This window comes from Myodes glareolus, chromosome 20 (assembly GCF_982192425.1).
Source record: "Myodes glareolus chromosome 20, mMyoGla1.1, whole genome shotgun sequence".
NCBI lineage: Eukaryota > Metazoa > Chordata > Mammalia > Rodentia > Cricetidae > Myodes > Myodes glareolus.
The window spans coordinates 54,611,489-54,632,579 of record NC_142045.1 but is presented as its reverse complement, the minus strand read 5'-3'; the positions used below and the strand labels follow the sequence as shown (position 1 = coordinate 54,632,579).

The 21,091-nt window shown below is 41.8% G+C and overlaps 1 protein-coding gene across 7 annotated transcripts in view; it reads left to right on the top strand.

The window, feature by feature from the left end:
- Tnik (TRAF2 and NCK interacting kinase) overlaps positions 1-21,091 on the top strand; it is a 401,320-nt gene that overhangs the window by 343,668 nt on the left and 36,561 nt on the right. For 4 of the 7 annotated variants that reach the window (XM_048452644.3, XM_085682322.2, XM_048452642.3 and 1 more), the window contains 4 exons: positions 6,554-6,717; positions 8,189-8,286; positions 10,573-10,596; positions 16,008-16,192. In XM_048452644.3, the coding sequence (XP_048308601.1) occupies positions 6,554-6,717; positions 8,189-8,286; positions 10,573-10,596; positions 16,008-16,192 (471 nt within the window). The remainder of the gene's footprint in view (positions 1-6,553; positions 6,718-8,188; positions 8,287-10,572; positions 10,597-16,007; positions 16,193-21,091) is intronic. The other 3 variants (XM_048452645.3, XM_048452643.3, XM_085682321.2) reach the window with 1 other exon arrangement.

Genomic DNA, 21,091 nt, shown 5'->3' with positions numbered 1-21,091 from the left:
TTTCAAAGCAAGGCTTCTCTCTTCTTCCTGAACACTTAGGAACCTCGAAATCAGGATGGTAATGCTTCAACAAAGTAGGATCCTGGTCCCTAAGTCACCACATAGAAAAGAAACCCCAAGGAAAGTGGTTCTTCTTGTCAGTATTCTGGTGTGAATAAGAAATAAACTATGTGCTAAGTGAGCAAAAGAGGAAAAGCAGAGAGAACCTGAAGGTTAAGAAGTTTATATTTTGTTTCCTCTATTTATAATAGTGCATCCCAGATTCTAAGGACAAGATGTGATATAGTAGCTGTCAAATGTGAACTATTCTATAACAACCTGAAAACAACAAACTTGAATCAACTGTAACTATGTAGTACCCTAGATGAAAGAATCTAGAATCAGAGTATGCACTTGAGTGTGTGTAGCTAATACAAGAAAGTCAGAACCTTACTATTCTAGGTACACTTCCTTCCCAAAGGAATACCTCTCCACTATCTTACCTCTTTGCTGTGTGAAAACAGCAAGTATTTGTGGGCAGGCCTTTCAGGGCCTTGTCTTCTGTTCCTGAGGCAATTTTTATCTATTTTAGTGTTTAATAAGTACCTCTTGAAGCACTATGTATGACATAGTATTTTCATTGCATTACAAATACTCTTAAGGTGTGTGTGTGTGTGTGTGTGTGTGTGTGTGTGTGTGTGGTGTAGGCCAGAAGATACCTTAGTGGAGTTGTTTATCTGTGGGTTCCAAGGATTAAACTCAGGTTGCCATGATAGGACAGCAAGTGTCTTTACCCGCTGTGCCATCTGGTTAGCTGGTAAGCTAACATTATAAATATTGACTATTTAAACCCTATCATGGTTCCAAGGCGATGGTTTTCATCACCTTCATTTTACAGATGGGGAGCTGAAGTAAACAGAGCTCAAAGTTTTGCCAGTGTGTCAGAGGAAGAAGTGGTAGGACCAGGATTCGAACTCTGATAGTCTGCCCTGGGAACTCCTCACTCACTAATCGGCAAGACACCACTTTGTCTTTCTCACCCTGCTGTTGATAGGTCTGTACCAGTCTCTCCGAATCTTGAAGGCATTGATCGCTACTCTGTGGCACGCACTGTATTTTAAGGGTTGAGATCCTATGGAACTTGTTTGTGTCCCAAATGCGTCCCCACTCATCTAGGAACAGTGTCCCCTCATCCTTTTGACAGCTCCCCCTGTGGGTAAAGATGGGTGTGCCACTGTCTCCTGCCCACGAAACTGGGTGTGGCTAAAACTCAAGCTCCACAGGCAGGTCTCACCTGCTCCTGGGTACCAATGGCCTCATCCTACGAGGGTGACCAGGAAAGTTTAAATAAAGATTGCAATTGATCATGTAAATACATTGCTATCTTAAAACTTCTAGGCACTTTAATATTTAGCTTTGATTCATGTATTCTTCTTAAACTAAATTAAAATTTGCTCAAACAAGTACTTTTGAAATATGAAAAGATTTAAATTAAGCCAGAAACACTCAGTCCAAAAGACCAGTGACTAAATGTTTAATCTCAGAAAATAGCTCCCTGCCCCATCCTAGACATCCCTTCTTTGGACTAGGTTTTTCTTATTAGCCATGTCATCAAAGTAAAGAGAGTTTTGGCAGTCAGCCAGTTAATTAAAGACTTGGCCCAAGGCTGTGGACATAAAATCACTTTGTAATCCTCATTTTCTGTTTTTATTTTTTTTTTTACAATTCAACAGATAGAATAATTGCCACATACACTCTCAATGTTTGTCTTATAGAGAAACATCATTGCTGCCTAGAAAAATGTGAATTAAAAGTTAGCATTTAAAGAAATGTATTTGGAATTTTTGACGTTTTTGCATGCTTGGATCCAAGTAGTCTTGGTTACTATGTGAATAAGGGAAATCTGTTCCTCAATGGAATTCTGAAGTTGAACCTCTATGAGCATACACCTCATCCATACACCATACATATATAATAAGGAAGAGAAAAATAGCCTATGGCATTTTTTCCATATTACTCATATTTTTAAGTAAAGAGAAGTAGGGTAGAAAAGACATTAAGTTCCCGTATTGTCTGTATGGTTACAGAGACACAAAATATTTCTTTTACAGTTCAGCAGCAAGAATGGCAATCAGCACCTGAAGAGAGGGCTTGTGCTAATGAGGCCTAAGTCAGGTACTGAATGCTCATGGGATCTAATTAGCCTCACACAGGAAGAAGCTCTGAGCTTCATCAAAGACGCATGTGTATCCCAGATAGTTCTGCCAATAGCCAGGACCCACTAACATGCCCACAGTCTTCCGTCTGTCCTTGTTTTTCTCCTAGCCAGGCACCCACACCGGGCCGGCTACAAGGAAAGGTATAGCAGGCATTAAGAGCCACTGCTTGCCAACCACGCTTCTCTTCCAATCAGCTCTCTTTCTGTTTCCTACCACAGACTTGGTGAGCTGCCTTGCTGGCGTCTGCTTTACATCTATCCACGCGCACAAGAAAGACACCAGCTTTTGTCACACTCGGGCTATGTCCAGACTTTCTGATGCTATACCAAGTCCCATCGTGCCTCACTCCTCTATCTCACTACCCACGACCCCTAATGTGTATTCACTTCCCCAAACACCAATGGCATTTACAGTCTCTTTTCACGTTGCTTTCGGAGTTGCTCTTAACTCTTGTCTCTACCACATAGATCTCGTTGCCATGGTGATGGTGTCACTTGACAGTACAGCTCCTGGCCTACCCTTCTCCAACCCTCATTTCGATCCAACAAGACTCAGTTTAGACTATGTGATTCAACCAAATTTTGACTGAAGCATCGAAGGAAAGCGAGATAGAACAGGTAGCTGAACGCTGGCTGTCACCAGACGACAGCCGCCCAAGAGAGCGCCGCAGAGCCTGTACCACCACCTTCCTCTCAATGTATTTTTAGCACAACGAAATTGACATCATCATTCCATAAAATCCAACAGCATAGGAAACTTTAGTGCCACCCACCACTCTTGGTCTATAATATATTTGGTTAGTAATAAATTTTACAATTAATTTAATAATTCCCTGATTAACACTCTTTCATAAAAGAGTGCTGGAGAAGCCATTATGTGAGGGTTATGGACAATTGTTTTTGATGAAAAATAGCAAGTTTATCGTGTAAGATACTTAGAAAAGAAGCATTGATCATTTTGAGTATTTTCTAATTTAGGGGTATTTGCATGAGACCCAAATTTATTTCAACCCCTTAGATACAAACAGTTCTCAGAAAATTAGCTATGGTACATTAAAGAGCGTCATTATTACAGCAAGAATTCTTGGTTCTCCTGAGCTTCACCAGCAGTCTCTCTGCAGCTGCCTTTACTGTTGAGTCAGCACCCACTTCCCACAGATGCCATAGAGTAAATATTGTCATAAATTCTAAAGTTATATCATCAAAATTAATAAATTGTGAGACATGATAATTTTTACACAAAATTTTCCCCTGTAGTTAGCCATGTTACCATGAATTGGGCTGATATATTACCACAAAGCAAGATTTGTCTTACAAGCATGTATGTAAATGCCAAAATGAAGACCACTGCTTTTGTGTGCTATCTTTTAAAAAACCAACTAACAAAAATATTATATGGGTTACTTATGCTTAAAAAATTGAACATTTTGTGTCAAAGCCATTGGTAGGGGAAGAATGCCTCAGCATGAGGACCATGTTATTTTCAACTCAGTATGGGGCATAGCTAACACCCAACACATAGCCCAGAACCTGGTGAGCATGGTCAGAGCAGACGAAAGGACAATATTTGCTTTTGAAGCGGCACCTCTGCATCAGAACCATGGCATTACAGTGTCTCCACTCACAAAAATGTTCCGGGAGTTTAGGGATCTAGAGATGCTGGAAATGAGGGCACGATGCTCTGCTGGTTTTCTCTCTACAAATGGCTGGCAAACAGACTGGAGCTTTAGCCCTCAAGTATCACTGGTTGTCCCTACCCAGAACTGGATAAATCTAACGGCCAAATGAAGAGAGATGTATAAATACATTTATATTAATTATAAACTAATAGGTAAGAACTTTTACCTATAAGTTATATATAACTTATAAAGTTATATAAGTTAACTTTAACTCTTAAAGTTATAGAAACTTTAAGAATGCAATTTTATGAACAAAATCATAAAAGCTTCAACAACTGGCTCCCACCACCGTTGCCGGATGGTTCTTCTCTTGCATCTCCATTTTCTGCCACTGTGGGTGATGTGGGTAGGCGTTCTCCATGCTTGCCTGTCACCCTGTGCTTCACTAAGAATGTGTGCCTTTCTAGACTCACAGAGGACCTACCCTGTGTCCTACCTGTCACCCTGTGCTTCACTAAGAATGTCTGCCTCGCTAGACTCACAGAGGACCTACCCTGTGTCCTGTCTCTATCCCGACTGCCCGACCATTTCTATTATGATAATACTGAGTGAGTGAATAATACTGCTCTTTGGGATCAATAAAGATGGATGTGAGGGGCTGTAGAGATGGCTCAGCACTTCAGAACACTTGCCATTCTTACAGAACACTGGAGTGCAATTCCCAGAACCCACAGCCAGGTGTTGAGAGCCATCTGTAACTTCACCTGCAGGGAGACTGACACCTCCTTCTGGTCACCACAGTCACCTACACACACACACACACACACACACACACACACACGCACGCACGCACGCGTGCATGCATGCATGCACATGCACACATATGCACAAAAATTCATAGAGAAGGATAATCACATAGACTACAGTGAAAATTGCTAATATCTTTCTACATTAGCTTATACATGTATGTTTATAGTGTTCATGACCTGTTAACCAAGAATTCCAAAATTAGGAACTAGAGTTGCGCTTTGGTGTGCAAACAGATGGCTAGTTCTGTGTGGCTTATCACAGCAATGTGTCGGAAGCCCCACAAATGACTAACAGTACAAGAATGACCAAACCAATTTGTCTATATGATGGGCTATTTTACAGCCAGCACCTTTCAGATCACAATAAAATGCTCACCAGTGTTAGGAAGAAAACAGTAAGAGACATAATTGAATATTTGATAATTTGCCAAATAGTAAAATACAGTGACTGTTTCCTAGCTTGGAGCTGCATGTGCTGTTCCTTATTCTTCCTTTTCATATATTTCAGGTTGTTTACAACAAATACTGGAAGAACTGAGGTTTTTTTGGCATTTTAAACTCTTTGTTATTTTTTCTTTTTTTTGTTTTTAATTGAACTATATGCATTTTTCTCTGCTTCCCTCCCTTCCTTCGCCTCCCCTTCTACCTTCTCCCATGGCCCCTACACTCTCAGTTTACTCAGGAGATCGTGTCTTTTTCTCCTTCCTATGCAGGTCCATGTTTCTTTCTCTTAGGGTCCTCTTTGTCTAGGTTCTCTGGGGTTATGAACTATAGGTTGGTTTGTCTTTGTTTTATGGGGAGAACTGTTTAAAGGAAGATCTCTTCCTAGAGTTCCTCATCTCAGAGCTGGTACTATAGTATGTTGACCCAAGAATTGAGTTTGGAACTCATCTTCTACCCTTTTAGGGTCTACCCTCCCAGCGCCTACCCTCCCAGTGTCTACCCTTCCACCATTTACCCTTTGCTTAAGGACTTCAGGAGTCACTACCAATAGCAAGCATCCACAATCTAAGTAATGTATACAAAATTAAAATAACATATATTTATATGTACCATATGATTTTTAATAGTTGTATAAACTGTGAAGTGAATTCAAATAGTTACCTTTTTGTGATAAGAATGTTTAGAATCTACTTCAAAGCTGGATGCTGTGCTACAGTAATCTATATAATGAGATCCTTTCTCAAAGAAAATTCTACTTCAAGCATACATATTAAGTAAAGGCACCACAGTGTACAATAGATCTTGAAAGTTTGTTCATCCTGTCTAACTGAAACATTTCTTTGCTTAGCATCTCACAGTTCCCATATCAAACCTTATAGATTCTAATAATTCACACTGTAGCTCTGCTACTCTGAGTTGTGCCTTTCCATATGTGAGATCATGTAGTGCATGTCTTCTTGTGTGGTTGACATGTTTAGAATATATATTGCTACCATATATAAAAATATATTGCATTTTCTTTATCAGTTTGTGCATGCTGGTTCTATCTTTTGCTACTATGAATGCATCTATGCAACACTGAATGCACCATCTTCTCAACACAAAGACCTCATTTCCTCTAGCTATATAACCAGAAGCTGAATTGTTGGGTCATGTTGTAGCTGTATTTATAACTCTTGGGGGAATCTCTATAATAATTTTCATATACTAATTTGCATCCCACCAATAGAGGATGAGGCTTTCCTTCTTGACTTTCTTAGCAGCAATGGCTATCATTCCTCTTTTTGAGAAAATCACTTTAATAAGTGTAAGGTGATGCTGAGCATTTTTATATATGGCTTGTTGTGTGTCCTTTTTTTAAATGTCTCTTTATGTCCTTATCTCATTTCTATTTGTTGTTTGTTTTCTTGCTACTGAGCTGTTCAGTAAGGGCCTTGCTGTTCTGGATGTTGACCTGTGGCCATTGTGTTCTTCTGCCCATGCAGCAATCCTGATCTCCGCAGAACAGAGCCTGTCCTAGAGAGCCCCTTGCAGAGGACCAGCAGCGGCAGTTCCTCCAGCTCCAGCACTCCCAGCTCCCAGCCCAGCTCCCAAGGAGGCTCTCAGCCTGGCTCACAAGCAGGATCTAGTGAACGAACCAGAGTTCGGGGTAAGCATTCTCTTAACTCCTCCATCCTCTCGTGCTCGGGAGGAAAACCACAGGCGGAAAGGAAAGGCTGCTTCCTAACGCTGCCGTCAGGGTGGCCACTGTTGTGTGATACTGGAATTATCCAGTGTCTTATGCTTGTGTCTTCTGAAGGCACTGGGCTAGAGTCCCTAATTGTGCATATGAAAACAGAGTGTGAACAGCAATCCTGTCTGTGGTTTGGGTAACTTTCTAGCTCCCCAAGTGTCCACTTCCACTTGATTCCTCATTGTCAGTCTCCTGCACCCCACTGTCTTGTTCCCACGGTGCCAGTCATCCCTTCCAGGGTTCCAAGCATGCTTCGTCAGCTTGGGTGTTTCTCAAAATGACATTTCCTAAAAGTCAATATAAAGTAAATACACAAGACAGAAGAAAACACCTTAGCCTTAAAGTCACATGATTGACTATTCTGCTTGTTCCCATTAGATAAACAAACAAACAAACAAACAAAAAACATAGCCAGATATTTAGTTCAAAAGCTTCATCACTGATTAGTTTTCACTAAGAAGAGACCTATGGAAAGACTATAGTGCAATTAATTAATACCTAGAAAACCCCTGTTCTAACTCATCAAAATTCACTCTTTTTAAGTCAGAGAATAAATGTGCTCACAATAAGTAAGAACAGACTGAAGCACGGTTTGATAACTATTAACAAGCTGGTGGGTCACTTTCCCTTAAGACAGCACCAGTCCCCTCGTGGCCCCTTAGAAATGCAGCCATGATTTGCCTGCTGCTCTACATATGACATACATAACATGGCATCTCTCACTCTGGCCTCAGAGGGTCTCCCCCAGCCTGGCTCCCCAACTTTATTCCTGGGCCCCTCACCTTTATCAGCATCTCCCTGATCCTGTATCATTCTTTCTTCCTTAAAGGTCTCAGGTCACTTCTTAGCCCCCTTTTAAACTCGTTCCATCAAACAAAGCTCGTTTTATTCTTCACAAACTTCAATTAGAGTAGCCTGTTCTGATGACTGGATGATTAAAGAAGAAAACAAGCCTAAATTTTAATTCATAAGATTGTTGAAATAATGATTAAGAAGACTTTCAAAATTCAAGAAGAATCCCAACTAACTCTATAACTTCATTGTCACCTTGAGCTAGGGGTGTCATCTTTGAATCTGTCCTTATCTGGAGAATAAGAAAATAGTGCCAGGCCATTGGCTTGGAGCAAGGATTAATTGCAATAATCGACAGAGAAAGCATTTAGTACTGTTCCTAATACACAGAAAGCACTTGGTAGTGACTGCAGATTTTCATTCTTACTGTTGGCTTCTGGGTTTCAGGCCTCAGCTGTCTGACTTTGTTTTTTGAATATTTATTGTTTTTTTTCATCGATATACATGGATTTGGCTCATGAGTAACCCCTAGCCACTCACGCAGAATGAGGCAGCCTTTTCTAAGAGCCTTTCTTGTCCCTCTTCTTTTCTCTAGCCAACAGTAAGTCAGAAGGATCACCCGTGCTCCCCCACGAACCTTCCAAGGTGAAACCCGAAGAGTCCAGAGACATCACCCGGCCCAGTCGACCAGCTGTGAGTGCTGTCCTTCCTAAGAATTTACATGTCCTCGCTTACCTGAGAATCCTATGATAAAGTAATTGGGGTTGCATTCATGACTCAAAGCAAAAACTAGAGGATAATAAGAATGTTGTATACTAGAGGCATCTAGAAGGAAGTCATACACGATTGAGGGGAACTGAATGGATCTTGGGCTGCTTCCATTGACTTTGGATGCTTTGTTTCTCATCAGCAATCCTGTAAAAAATTAAAAAAGGAATAGAACTAGCTCACACAATCCCACAGTGTTTGCTCGGCACTTTGACATAAAGATGTTAAAAGTAGCATTCAGGGACACATAGACTCTTCCTGCTGCCATCCACTCTTCACACATAAACTGCATCTCTGTCTTCAGTGACTGTCAATCCCAAAGGTCAGAGGAGGAAGACCACCAACTCAGATCATCACAGTCAAATTCATTAAATCAAGCTTTTAATTTGTATTCATGGACTGCCTCAGGCAGGGGTTAAGAGATCAGCATTGAATGTGAGGAAAGCAAGACTTTCATAGGTCAGGGGTAGTGGGTTTGTTATAGGAGCAGGACATCATAACGAGTCAGTCCTAATGACTTCCTGAAACAAAGACATGGCTGCAGGGTACGTAGAACAAGGTGATCATAGCAATAGGTAGTCGTAACAAGGTAGCCATAGGTGGTCATGGAACCTTTTGGAACAAAGGTGGGGTTGCAAGATGATTCTAAACAACTCTTTGAAACATAGGCAGATGGGCATTCCTGGAACACGCAGTACAGAACCATTTGTAGCTAAGGTTCCAGGTGGGGCATGCCCATCCTTGAGAAACAGATTTAATCATGAACAAAAGTGAGCCTACTCTGTCTTTACTATAAGATGGCTTTCAAGACTAAGATGGAGGCAGGCTGGTTCTTCACCTGCTTGTCATACCTTATGACCTAGTCTGTTTGAACCAAAACCTAGTAAGTGTGGTGTAACACAGGGCCTGGAGACTTGAAATCCAGAGCCATTGCTGAACCATGAAGGACCCGAGTGTATAAATTGAGGGTTTCAGCATCAGATGTATAAATTTAGGACTGACTGTTGTAGATATGGGAGAGTGCAGCCAGGCGTACCTGGAAGTGTCCAGAGCAGGGAGAGAAAGCAGTATAACGAAATGGCCAGCAGAGTGGACCAGTCCATGTGAGGAGGGCAGGGGAGACTGAGAGAGAGAGGAGGACAAAGGGAATGCAGGCAGAGGACGCCAAGAGAGAGGCAAGAGGGAGGAGCCAAGAGGAGAAGCCAGGAGAGAGCACGTCACTGAAATGTCAGGACTGTATGGGAGTGAGACGCTGGGGAGGGAAACCCAGGAGCTGGAGAAGTGTGGGACAGGAGGCAGAGTGTGAAAAGCTGAGAGGAGCCACAGGGAGTGTGATAATAAGGGAGCTTGGAGGCCAGCACGCTGATAGTCAGCAAAGATGGCCATTTGTCCCTTCTGACTGCTTTGGTAAAGGTGCCAGAGTCTAGGGGTGTGCAGTTTCCTCTGGACCTGACACCAAGTGGCTTGAAAGAAAGAAAGAGTATGGGTTAAGGTGAAGTTCAGTTGGTTAAGTGCTCATTCTGCACACATGAAGCCCTGGATTTGATCCCAGGCACTTCATAAAACAGTATGTGCATATGACAGTCCACATCTTTAATACCAGTGCATATGAGGACCAGAAGTTCAAAGTCATCTTCGGCTGAATAATGAGTTCAAGGTCAGTCTAGGATACATGAAACATTGTCTCAGATAGGTAGGTGGATGGATGGATGGATTGATGGATGGATGGATGGACAGACATTCAGACAGACAGGCAGGCAGGCAGGCAAGCAGGCAGACAGACAGACAGACAGACAGACAGACAGACAGACAGACAGACAGACAGACAGATAGATAGATAGATAGATAACACTAAAACTAAAGGAAAGGAAGGAAAACGAGCATGCTGGCTGAAAGCAGAAAATCAGTTTGGATGTTCTGAGACACTGTCATGTGCATAAATGTCTCTTTAACTTACTGATTTTATCATCTTAAAGTAAGGAGGATGCTAAGTAATAATGACGGGAATTTGCAGCGCTCTGGCTTGAACTTCTCTTTGCCTATTTGTCTGTGTTAGTTTTCTACTAACAATATCGATTTTGTGTCTAACCTGCTTCTCCTCTTCTGGCTTTTCCCTGCCTGTGGACTCTTCGGGAATGGCTTCCTCTACTTCTTTTCTTTCGGCGTTTTCGTGCCTGTGGACTCTTCGGGACTGGGTTCCTCTTGTCACAGAGCTATAAGAAAGCTATAGACGAGGTCAGTACTACCCTTTCTCGGCCATGCTTCACAAGATGTGACAGTTAAGCCCTTTTCCCGATGCTGACATACAGAAAGGAGGCCAGAGGGGTTGTGGGAAAAGGTTTCTTATGTACAGCCTTGTTTGGGGGGAGAGCCCCTTCTAAAGAAGCCATCCCAAGACCCTCATATGTACCCATAAAAAGCTTTAGAGTCCTTCACTAAGCAAAAACATTGCTTTCCCAATGTCCCAACCAGGCGAACAACAGGTACTAGTGTTTTGTTAATGTGTGGTTTTTCCATCCAGTACCTCCTGATAAAAACCTGTCTTCAGCATCCTTACTAGAAGATGGCCCTCAGTGGTTTTTCTAACAAAGCAGAGACACAACTCTTACACACCCCAAATTTATAGTGTATGATTTGTGAACGAGGAGTTACTGGGTGCTGTTAGAAAAATTTTGTGGGGTAGTCACACCACCACAAGAAACACCAGCCTTAGCTCCTGAGCCCAGGCAAGACAAGTTCTCTAGTTCCTCGTCTATGGAGTCATTTTTCTACTAGAGAAGCACACGGCTTTGTCCACTGTAGATAGCTTGCTGAGTATGGCCGCCTCGCTGTTTGCCAGACCTGCATGAGCAGAGCACAGTGGAACCGTTCTGAACAGACAGGCCTTGCCGAGTCCCGGATGCATGAAATGGGAGGTTTACTATTATGGCTTCCAGGCTGTAGCTCCACAGAGGACATATTTTGTGAAATTATATGGAAAAAGCACTGGCTCAGGGATCAGCAGCTACATTTGAAGTTTGGCTCCCCTCGGTGAATACTGGCTAGGATAACTCTCGTAATCTCAGTCAGATTTTTGGTCTGAAGAATGGAAATGGAAACAGCTACCTACCTTTACCCACAGACTGTCTGAGCCCTTAAGGCCACGTGTGCAAAGGCATTTTTTTAAAGTGGAAAGTACTTGTTCGGATTTGAGCCATAGGCACAGAACTAACTTTGCGAGTAGGGAAGTTTGAGTCTCTAAAGCTGTTTGTCACCGTAGCTGTGGGCACATTCCTAGTGAGTCAGAAAGTCCTGCTCCTGGTGAAGGTGTCGCTGCTGATAGTGCTGCTACCCACAAGTCTACAACAGGGGCTGTTTATAATCACTCTGCACCATGGCCTTGCTTTCCCCTCATAGTAGTAAAGATGGCGGGGCTATCCCAACCTTTTAGCTAGTCACCCAGAGCAGGTAAAGAAAGAAAATTATTTTCTGGTACTGGGTACTGTAACTGTCAATAAAGTAGTATTCACATTAACAATTTAAGGGTCCAGACATTGATATGGAGGTGGCTGTCATAGGGAAAAGGGCTCTCCTAGGTCTTATCTGGTTAGCCCTGGATGGTTCAGGTTTTTGGTAAATCGCTTCATTGATTTTGGTAAGCTCCACCACACCAGATAGAGATGAGGAATAGGAAACCTCATGCCAAAATCTCTGGGATGTATACCAGAGCTAATGCCCCCAGTGAACTGACAGCTCTGACCCTTGAACATCACTGACCTGGACCACTCAAAACCCAGGGAAACGACCTTCCCACTCCAGCGGCTCCTATGACCCGATTGCTGCTCTGCTTTCGCTAAGGAGCTAATGAGCAAAATCTGAAGTCAGTTGTAGTTGTTACACTTGAAAATAGGAGGCGGAGCTACTGGCAGCTTGGAGATACATTAGAAGGGTGGAGCGAAGCATCCTACACCCGGCAGTCCTTCACAGTAAGAGGCGCCCTGGGCCCGAATGTTAAAGGAGCCACTGGTGGGGAATCTTGACCTCAGTTCTGCCACCTTCTCCATTCCTAGGTTTGATGTGACTTTCCTTCTGTGGCTGCCTTCCTATTTGGATGACCCAGAATGAAATTCAAATAAGTCTTTAAACACCTTTTTAAAATGTATTGAGTATTATTGATAATTCAATAGTTTAATTTTTCATAGTAATAAATTTCAAAGGTTGATATTAATTTAGCATTACTATGAAATTTTGCAACATTGTTATTTAATACAACTTTTGAAAACAAATACCCTTTACCTTCCCATAACTGAATGTGTATCATGAAGTCTGTGTGCAGAAGCAAACTCTGGGTGTGGAGGTTAGGTTTTTATTGGAGTAAAGAAAGATCTGAGCAATTCTAAAATCACCCATGGATGGGTTAAAATATACGTAATGATTAGTAAGCTGGACTCTTTTTCCTTCAGATGGGTCCCCTGAAGTTAGGGGAAGTGCACCCCGTGTCTCTCCTTTAGCTTTTCTAAAAGGCAGAAACGCAATACAGAAATCAAAGATCAAATTAAAATTCTCTAACAATATAATGGCTCAACCAATGCAAGTAAAATTTGCATCAATTATATTATTTCAAACAAAAAGAAACCCCAATGGGCATATTTTTAAGCAAGACATTCTGTAACCGTCAGATGAAACAAGCTCACCAGGCTGAAGTTACGTCATGAAGAAGCTGAGAAGTGTTGTGTCCGAGCCCCCTTTGGATGTGAGCCCCTACTGCCTTCACATTAGCTCTGTGGGAAGAAATGGAGTATTTTCGTCACATCTTTTTTTTTTTAGTTAATACGTTCTCAAATATTTGCTAAATAGCACTTCTATTCCCTCATTTTATACTTCTTAGCTGCAAGCTTGAGACAGCCAAGCAATAAATTACCATAAAAGGCTTATTATATGGAGGAAATTGGAATTGTCAGAGAACAAAGTGTATGAAAATGCATCCGAACCCAGCAGTGACAATATTGCATCATGTCTATTTCCTGCAACTTTGATAGCGTCCCTTTCCATCGACGCGAGCATACGAGGAACAAAAGCTCAGCTAGCCACGAAGGCTGCTGGCAATGGGAGATTAATTTTGTTCAAGGGCATTACTCTTGATTACTAGTTATTGCTACCTTGAAATTTTCATTTGCTTCCCACTCTCCAAGATCTTGCCAATTAAACTGAAATAGATTTGCAATTATTTTTATGTTTCACGAAAGAGCTTTTTAATGACACAGAAATAAAAAAATTCTGATTAAAACCAAAATTATAAAGCAGATCTTCATTTTAAAGTGTTGATAAATACAGTATTTAGGGAAATGTAGGTCATTTTAACAAGTGAAACTTTCTTGAAGTTGTTACTGGTTTATGGATTTACTAAATAATTCTAAATAGATTGGATTTTTTAAATCTCTCTGTCTGATCTTGTTCTGAACTGTCAGAGATAAGGAAGCCATGCCCGGGGAAAAATGTATCATTAATTTAAATAAGTCATAGTGGTAGTATTATATTTTACTCAGACTTTCTGATAGTAGAATCAAGCTCCTTTAAACCATATTCTCTCTTTAAATCATAATTAAGAATAGTTTTTAATATTTAAAATTTTAAATATTAGTTATATTCGTTGATAGTCTTACCTTATTTTGAAAAATATAAATATGCAATAAATGTGTCTAATTTGTCACTTTTCCTAGTTTGGAAGCTCACCCTGTCCTCTTGCTTTCAGAGTCTTGACAATCTGTCAATAGTTTGTCCCCATTGTGCCCTTCTAGCATGTTCTTCATACACTTTCTGTTTGATAAAGATAAATGTATCAGCAGCAATCAAGAGGAAATATGCAGAAGGGTGAAAGCTAGCTATTAGCCTTTCCTGGTTTGGGTGCATTACCTAAGAAACTAGAAATAAATGTGCGTAAAATTCTTTGTGTGTGGGGGCTTTCCCCTTCTATAATATGTTTTCTTCAAACATTGTTAAGCCTTTCGGATCCAACTCTCAATTCACTTTCACAGATGGCGGAGAATGGGGTTGTGTGTTTGAGGGAGTGTGCATGTATGGGCAGCCCCAGCAAGTGTGTTTTTGGGTAGAACATGCAGTTGGGATTTCCAGAAGCCTCCCCTTCATGGGACCTTCAGGTGACTTTGGGACATTATTGCTTTCCTTTTGAGACATGATATTAAAAGAAAATGATTCTGACTTGTTCACTTGACAACTTGGATTTCCTAAATTTTAGTGAAGCACCAAAGTGATTGCCCCTTGAGTGTTAACCAAAACATTGGTGCTTGCCATGTGACCGCGGTACAGCAATGCCATGGCATATGGGTTCCGCAAAATTATACCTACCATTAACTACGCATGTTTGCCATACTCTTTCTTCTGATTGGGATTGAAACCTAGCATCACTTACGTCACTGGGGTGGCATAATCATACATCAGGGGAATTGGACAAATAACATTTCTGAACTGAAATAAAGAGAGAATATGGCCAATTATTTTTTGGGGGAAAAATGTGGGATTTAGTATTTTTCAATGAGTTTCTCTCTCCCTAACTCCCTGTCTCTCGCTGAATGCTCTGATCCCCACATGGGTCCCTAAATAGGGAGAAATGGTAAGACCAACGTCAAATTGCTTTCTCCTCATCTGCATGCTTCGTGCCATGGGCAGTTTAACCCATGCAAAGTAGAGCGGCCATGCTTCTGCAGAACTGCCTCCCTCCGCCTTGCTCTGAAAGCATGCCCATCAAAGGTAGTCAGACGTTCAGCACACTGTCTTGCACTATGCCTGGTGACTAAGTCCTGCCTCATCACATCCATAAGGCTAAGGGCTTCATCACACTCATGGAAAATGACCTCTTCCTTTGGGTGTTTACACATCATTTCAGCATTCTTGTGAGGGTTTCTGCCAGGTGACTGGAATTTAAAACTTAAAAATGAAACACCTGTCGTGCTGGAAGAGAACTGATCGTTCGTTTGTTTGTTTGTTGTTTGTTTGTTTGTCATTCCTCTTGATTGACGTATTTCTGTGACTCTAAATTTCAGTGACACTAGGCTTTGGGGTGGGCTGTCATTTGATGTGGTACCTTTGTTCTTTGGGGAATGACTTAACACCAGATGAACCTTGGCAACTGTTCTGTTCTACAATTGATGCTCGAGTTTGGTCCAGTAGCCTTCACGAGAGAGGAAAGGCCATCATCGGGGCTTTGGCAGGAATTCCACAATACTTGGGGAACAAATTTTAATTCCGTTTATTTTCCCATTCAAGTCTGAGGATGACCAATCTCATCCTCTCAAAAGAGAAAGAAAAACAATATTTTTATGTATGTGCATGCACATGGCACGGCATGCACATATATGCACACGCATAGTCAGTCCCAGTCTAACACACACATGTCACATGCACTATTAGTCCTGGTCTAGCTATTGATTTTGAACAAAGTTTGAATTTATCTCATCTCCCGCCTCTTAGTTTCTCCACACAAACATCATTTTCTTAGTTCCATACAGTAACTGTGTTTGCCACAGTTCTCTATTGAGCTTCTTCCTTTCTTTTTTTTTCTTGTTGCTTAAGCTGGAACAATGACTGGCTGGGAGAAACAGCTTTGGTTGCACCTACACTTCATGTACTTACAAACTTTTCTTTCATAGGACCTGACGGCATTAGCTAAAGAATTAAGAGAACTCCGGATTGAAGAAACAAACCGCCCGCTGAAGAAAGTGACCGACTACTCCTCCTCCAGTGAAGAGTCAGAGAGCAGTGAGGAGGAGGAGGAAGATGGGGAGAGTGAGGCACACGATGGGACAGTGGCTGTCAGCGACATCCCCAGACTAATGTAAGACGTTGTTGTTGCTGCTGCTGTTCTTGTTGCTTTGAGATAGAGTCTGTAGGTTGTTCCTGTACTTGCCCTGACTGCCTGTGCTTGAGCTATCCTCCTGTCTCAGCCTCAGGCATAGCTGGGCCTACAGATATTTAGCACCATGCCTGAATCCAGACTGTTTTTCACATGAAGACCAGGGAGGGACTGAGTCTCCAAATCAAAACATGAGCAATATTAGCTCAATACAAATCACACACAGCTCACTGACAAAGCGGCCAGACTTTGGGGAATTGGCTTCGCAGAACATAGTCTGTAGCTATCTCTCGGCACAAATTCTGTCACCTAGAGCATGTGGCGCTGCTAGGCCTGTGTATGCCCTGCCTGCCAATTTGCTATTGAATTCACTATCCTTTAGATGGCTCTTACTTTTTGTTTTCATCTCAAAGACAAACAATATGGACAGCAAGGCCACTGGTACACATCCCTCCACCTGTAAATAAGAGAATAAGGTCATGGACAGTAATATTATAAACAGAAGATACATACTCCACCTACCACCGTGGCTAACAATAAGCAAAAACGAGTGCTCATGGCGTCAGGTGTTCACAACCCAGTGAAATAGTCAGGAGACAAATAGACATCCAAGAACATAATGAGTGTTACTGTTTTTTACCCCATGCTTTTCAGTGTCTTTTTTATTTGATCTCTTTTCTTTCTTTTTTGTATGTGTATCTATGTGTGTACATGTGTGCTGATGTTGATATGTATGCAGTGTGTATGCTATACATATGTGCATGTCCATATGGAGGCCAGAAGTCAACACTGGATCTCATTCTTCAGATGCTGTCCATCTTTTTGGTGACAGGTTCCCTTGCCAACCTGGTGCTCGATGGCTCTCCTGCCTCCACCTCCTCAGTATGCACCACTAGACCCGGCCTTCATGGCCACATGGCAAGCATTTCACTGACTGAGCATCTCCTCAGACCTTGATTCTTTCTCCTGTCACCAGCACCTTCATGTACTCTTGTCAAATTCTTTAAGTCTTATCTTTGTATATTTCTGTCCCTATTTGTGTCTGCCTCAATTTCCCCAAATCATACTGGTTTTACTTTCTTTCTTCCCTCAGCATGACTAAGAAGCTCAATGGGTTTTGTTCACCGGAGTGGATTCTTGGGTTGGTTGTCCATATCCAATTCTTTTTTGCTTTTCTAGCTCCTCCCAGAATACATATGAGGGGTCATTACCCTGGGTTGCCATAAGTTTGATGAAATGTCATGCGAACTTCCCCATCTTCACTCTCATTCCCCTCCATCTCTTCATATTATCTGTCAGTATTGACCACCAGAACATAGCAACTCTATTGAAAGATGTCGTAAGATCATAAGTATTGTCCTGCATGATAGACTACAGAAGGACAGGGGTGGCCAGTCTTCCGAGGGTGCCACCCAAGCAGTTCTGAGAGGCAAATCCAATATCACCATTGTAAATCCATGCTTATGTTGGCTATTCAATTATTGACAACTATAAATATGCTAAGATATGACATTTTGAGACAAATTATGCTAAATTGTCTTATAATAGCAAACAAAATTGTTCTAGAGACAAAACTACTAAGCCGGAGCATCTACACAAAACATGCTGATCATTGCCATTTTGTTGACTCAGCACTGTCCAGTTCTCCTAACAGATGCTTAAAGTTCTCTTTAAACCCCGGGCATTCAATTGCTGGGATAATAGCTAATGGTGAATACAAGTTAAATCCTGTGCTGAGGAGGCTGAGGCATCTGGAGAGTATGTACTTACATTCTGTCTTCAAAGGTCTTCCTTACAGAGATAAATTATAAATGGAAGAATGCAAGGTAATCTAATCATTTGGGCCAACCACAGATAATTTGTGGAAAAGCCTGAAAGAACATTCTAAGCCCCTGCCATATTTTGTAACTCCATGAATGCTGTTTCCCTTCTACCCTCTAAAGGAGAATTAGAACTTATCCTTCAGGACAAAACATCTATTTTCTAAAATTCCCAAAATTGACTGCATTGTGCTTCTCTCTGCCATCTGCTCGCCTGTCCATTTGGAAATCCCCTACCCACAGCCTAGCCTGCTATGAAGATCCATCCACTTCTCTTCCTTACTCCCCTTCTCCATTGCCACTATTTCCCCAGTAGCCCCAAGTTTGCATGTTGTATCTTGAGTCAGGATTGTTACCATGTTCTTCTCTCTGTTTGAGCGGAGAAAGGTCCTGAGGATGGGATAGTGGCTTGTGCATCTCTTACTCTGAAGACGTTGTTGTGTCTGGAATTGAGCATCTTTCCAATAGTTCTCCAAATTAACCATGATTTAATCACACTGAGTTAAAATGGCAAGACCTATGGCCTGATCCAATGGAAAGACATGGATGTTAGTAACACAAATAATAGAAAGACAGGTAAGAACACAGAGTAGGACCAGAAAGTAGGCAGGGGAAGACTTGAAAAAACACACAGAAGACCAAGTATGGGGTAAACATGAAGTTGTCACAGTAGAGGAGAATGTCTGGGTCAGAAACACCAGAGCAATAGTGTACACGTTAGCAACCATTGGAAACTGTTTGTATCTTGAGCCAGAGTATTATGTGATCAGTGCTATGTCTGAGGGAGGGCATTTCAGTGGGATAATTTGGATACTCTGATAAAGTCACTCACAGAATCTGTTACCTTAACTCTGGTTACAAATGATAAGCTAAGGCTACAGTGGAATGCTTACAGTGGAGACAAGACCTGATGTAATTCTTAAGGACTTGGAAATTTTAAATAGATTGAAATGGTTGTCAATTAAAGACTATACACACACAGAAAAAGTTGACAAAGAGAGATTGTGTGTGTGTGTGTGTTTTGTATATTCCAGTTTGGTCTGAATTATAGGTGGTTTTTTTCATGAGGATTAAGAACAGATACAGTCTGTTCTCCAACACGCCTTAGAAATTTTATACTATTTAAACTCCTTTATAAAACAGCTACTTCTATACACATTACATGCTTTGGGGCTACAGTCTCTTTGTTCATGTTCTTACCACCTTCATATTCTTTTGTTAAGATGAACTTTCAAGTTTTGTGTTGTATATTTTTAGAGAAAATAGAAATACATTGTAACCCACATCACTCCTGCGGAGTGCACACAGAATGAGCTTCTCAGAAATGGAGTTCCAGGTTCCAGTGTTCAGATAAGAAATCATCCACGTACGGCTTCATACTGTTGCCTACCATGTCATCTGGAGAATTCCCCTTAGGCTTGAGATCCCTAACTAGTGGATTGCATTTTGTAACACCTCATGGTGGGATGGGGGGCACTAGGGAGTGGAAAAAGTAGCCCCAGAGCATAAGTGATTACAACTGATCTAAGAGTTGTAAAGAACTTTTATTATATGTATATCATTAAGTATATTATAGAAGTATAACCAGGAAAAGCAAAAGGTTTATATGATAGCAAGAACAAGGTCAGTTTGCATCATGTGGAGCGAGCTGAAGAGGTGCCCTTTGTGTCAGTGTGCTCCCTGCAAGCCAATCCAGGCTTCAGACAGCAAGGCACTGGCTATGGGTTGACCAGATGGCTCAGGGATTAAGACACTTTACTTCTCTTCTAGAAGATGGACTATAGGCCTGATGCCTATACCCAGTGACGTACTATAGCCTGTAACTCCAGCTCCCAGGATCCAACACCCTTTCCTACCCTACCCACACACATGTGCCATACACTCACAAATACACATAAATGAAAATAATGTTTAATAAAAAAGTTAGTCCAGATGGTGACCATGTAGTCCTAACACAATTCATTTTATCAGTCACATGATGTCATCTAGATGACGAAAGCCGCATGGCTTCCTTTCCCCTTGGCTTCCTTTCCCCTTCTCTACCTAAAGCACCATGTTTCTAATCCATTGCCGGCCTCCTCAGCTATGCAATGCCTTCTTTGAAGGCCTTTGCCCTCCTGTGCTTTTTCATGTTCTGGGGTGACTGGCCACACTTTACCCTTCAGTCTACAAGCCCTTGCATTCCGGCAAACAGTGATTGCCCTGACACATTCCAGCCAACCGAAGCCTCCAGCGTCCCATCCCGACAGTAGCAGATCCCTTTCCCCGTGCGCTCCTTTCCTCGGAGCCACGGCCCCTACCCTCGTCCCTTCCTCCCTCCCGCAGTCCTGCCTTGGGTAGGAGTGATCCGTAGCACCCCTCTGCTCTGTGGAGACTAAGTGCTTCAGCTGAGCAATCGCACCATGCCAGGATTTTCTATCCACTCCCCTCTGCCAAACCTTTCAGAAGGCAGGTGCCCAAAAGCATGTATTGTATTGAGTTGAATTGAATAAGTCCCTCCAGGAGCACTTTGACAAATCCAATTAGAGGGAATTATTGTTCCAAACCAGTACTCTAATTACAGGAAATTTCCTGTATTTTTTTTCATCTGAATCAGTGGTGGGATTTTATTGCTTGTTTTGATTTAATTTGTCTTTCACAATCTCCAGAGGATTATGGATAGCTAATTTTTCCCACCCAATCTCTATACTAAGAAAAATTATTTCTCGAATAATGAATAGTTAACACAATAAGAGGTGATATTTGTTGTTTTAGCCATAGTCATTTTGAGGTTTGGTTTTATTTTTGTTTTTTTTTCCTCTCCCCATTCCTTTATTGTTTATAAGCATTACTTATTTTTTTTTTAGGGTAGTTGTGGTTTTATAGGAAAATCAAGGTGATAGCAGAATTCGGTGTTTTTGCCCCGTCACGTTATCTACACAGGCCTCAGGAGGAATGTCTGATAGCCGCATTGCCTGTGCTACATCGATGAGCAGCACTGAGTGGATGGCTCTGGATGGCTTGGACCCTCGTGGCCTTCTCTTCCATCATGTTGCATTTAGCTGTCCCATTTCTTAGACTC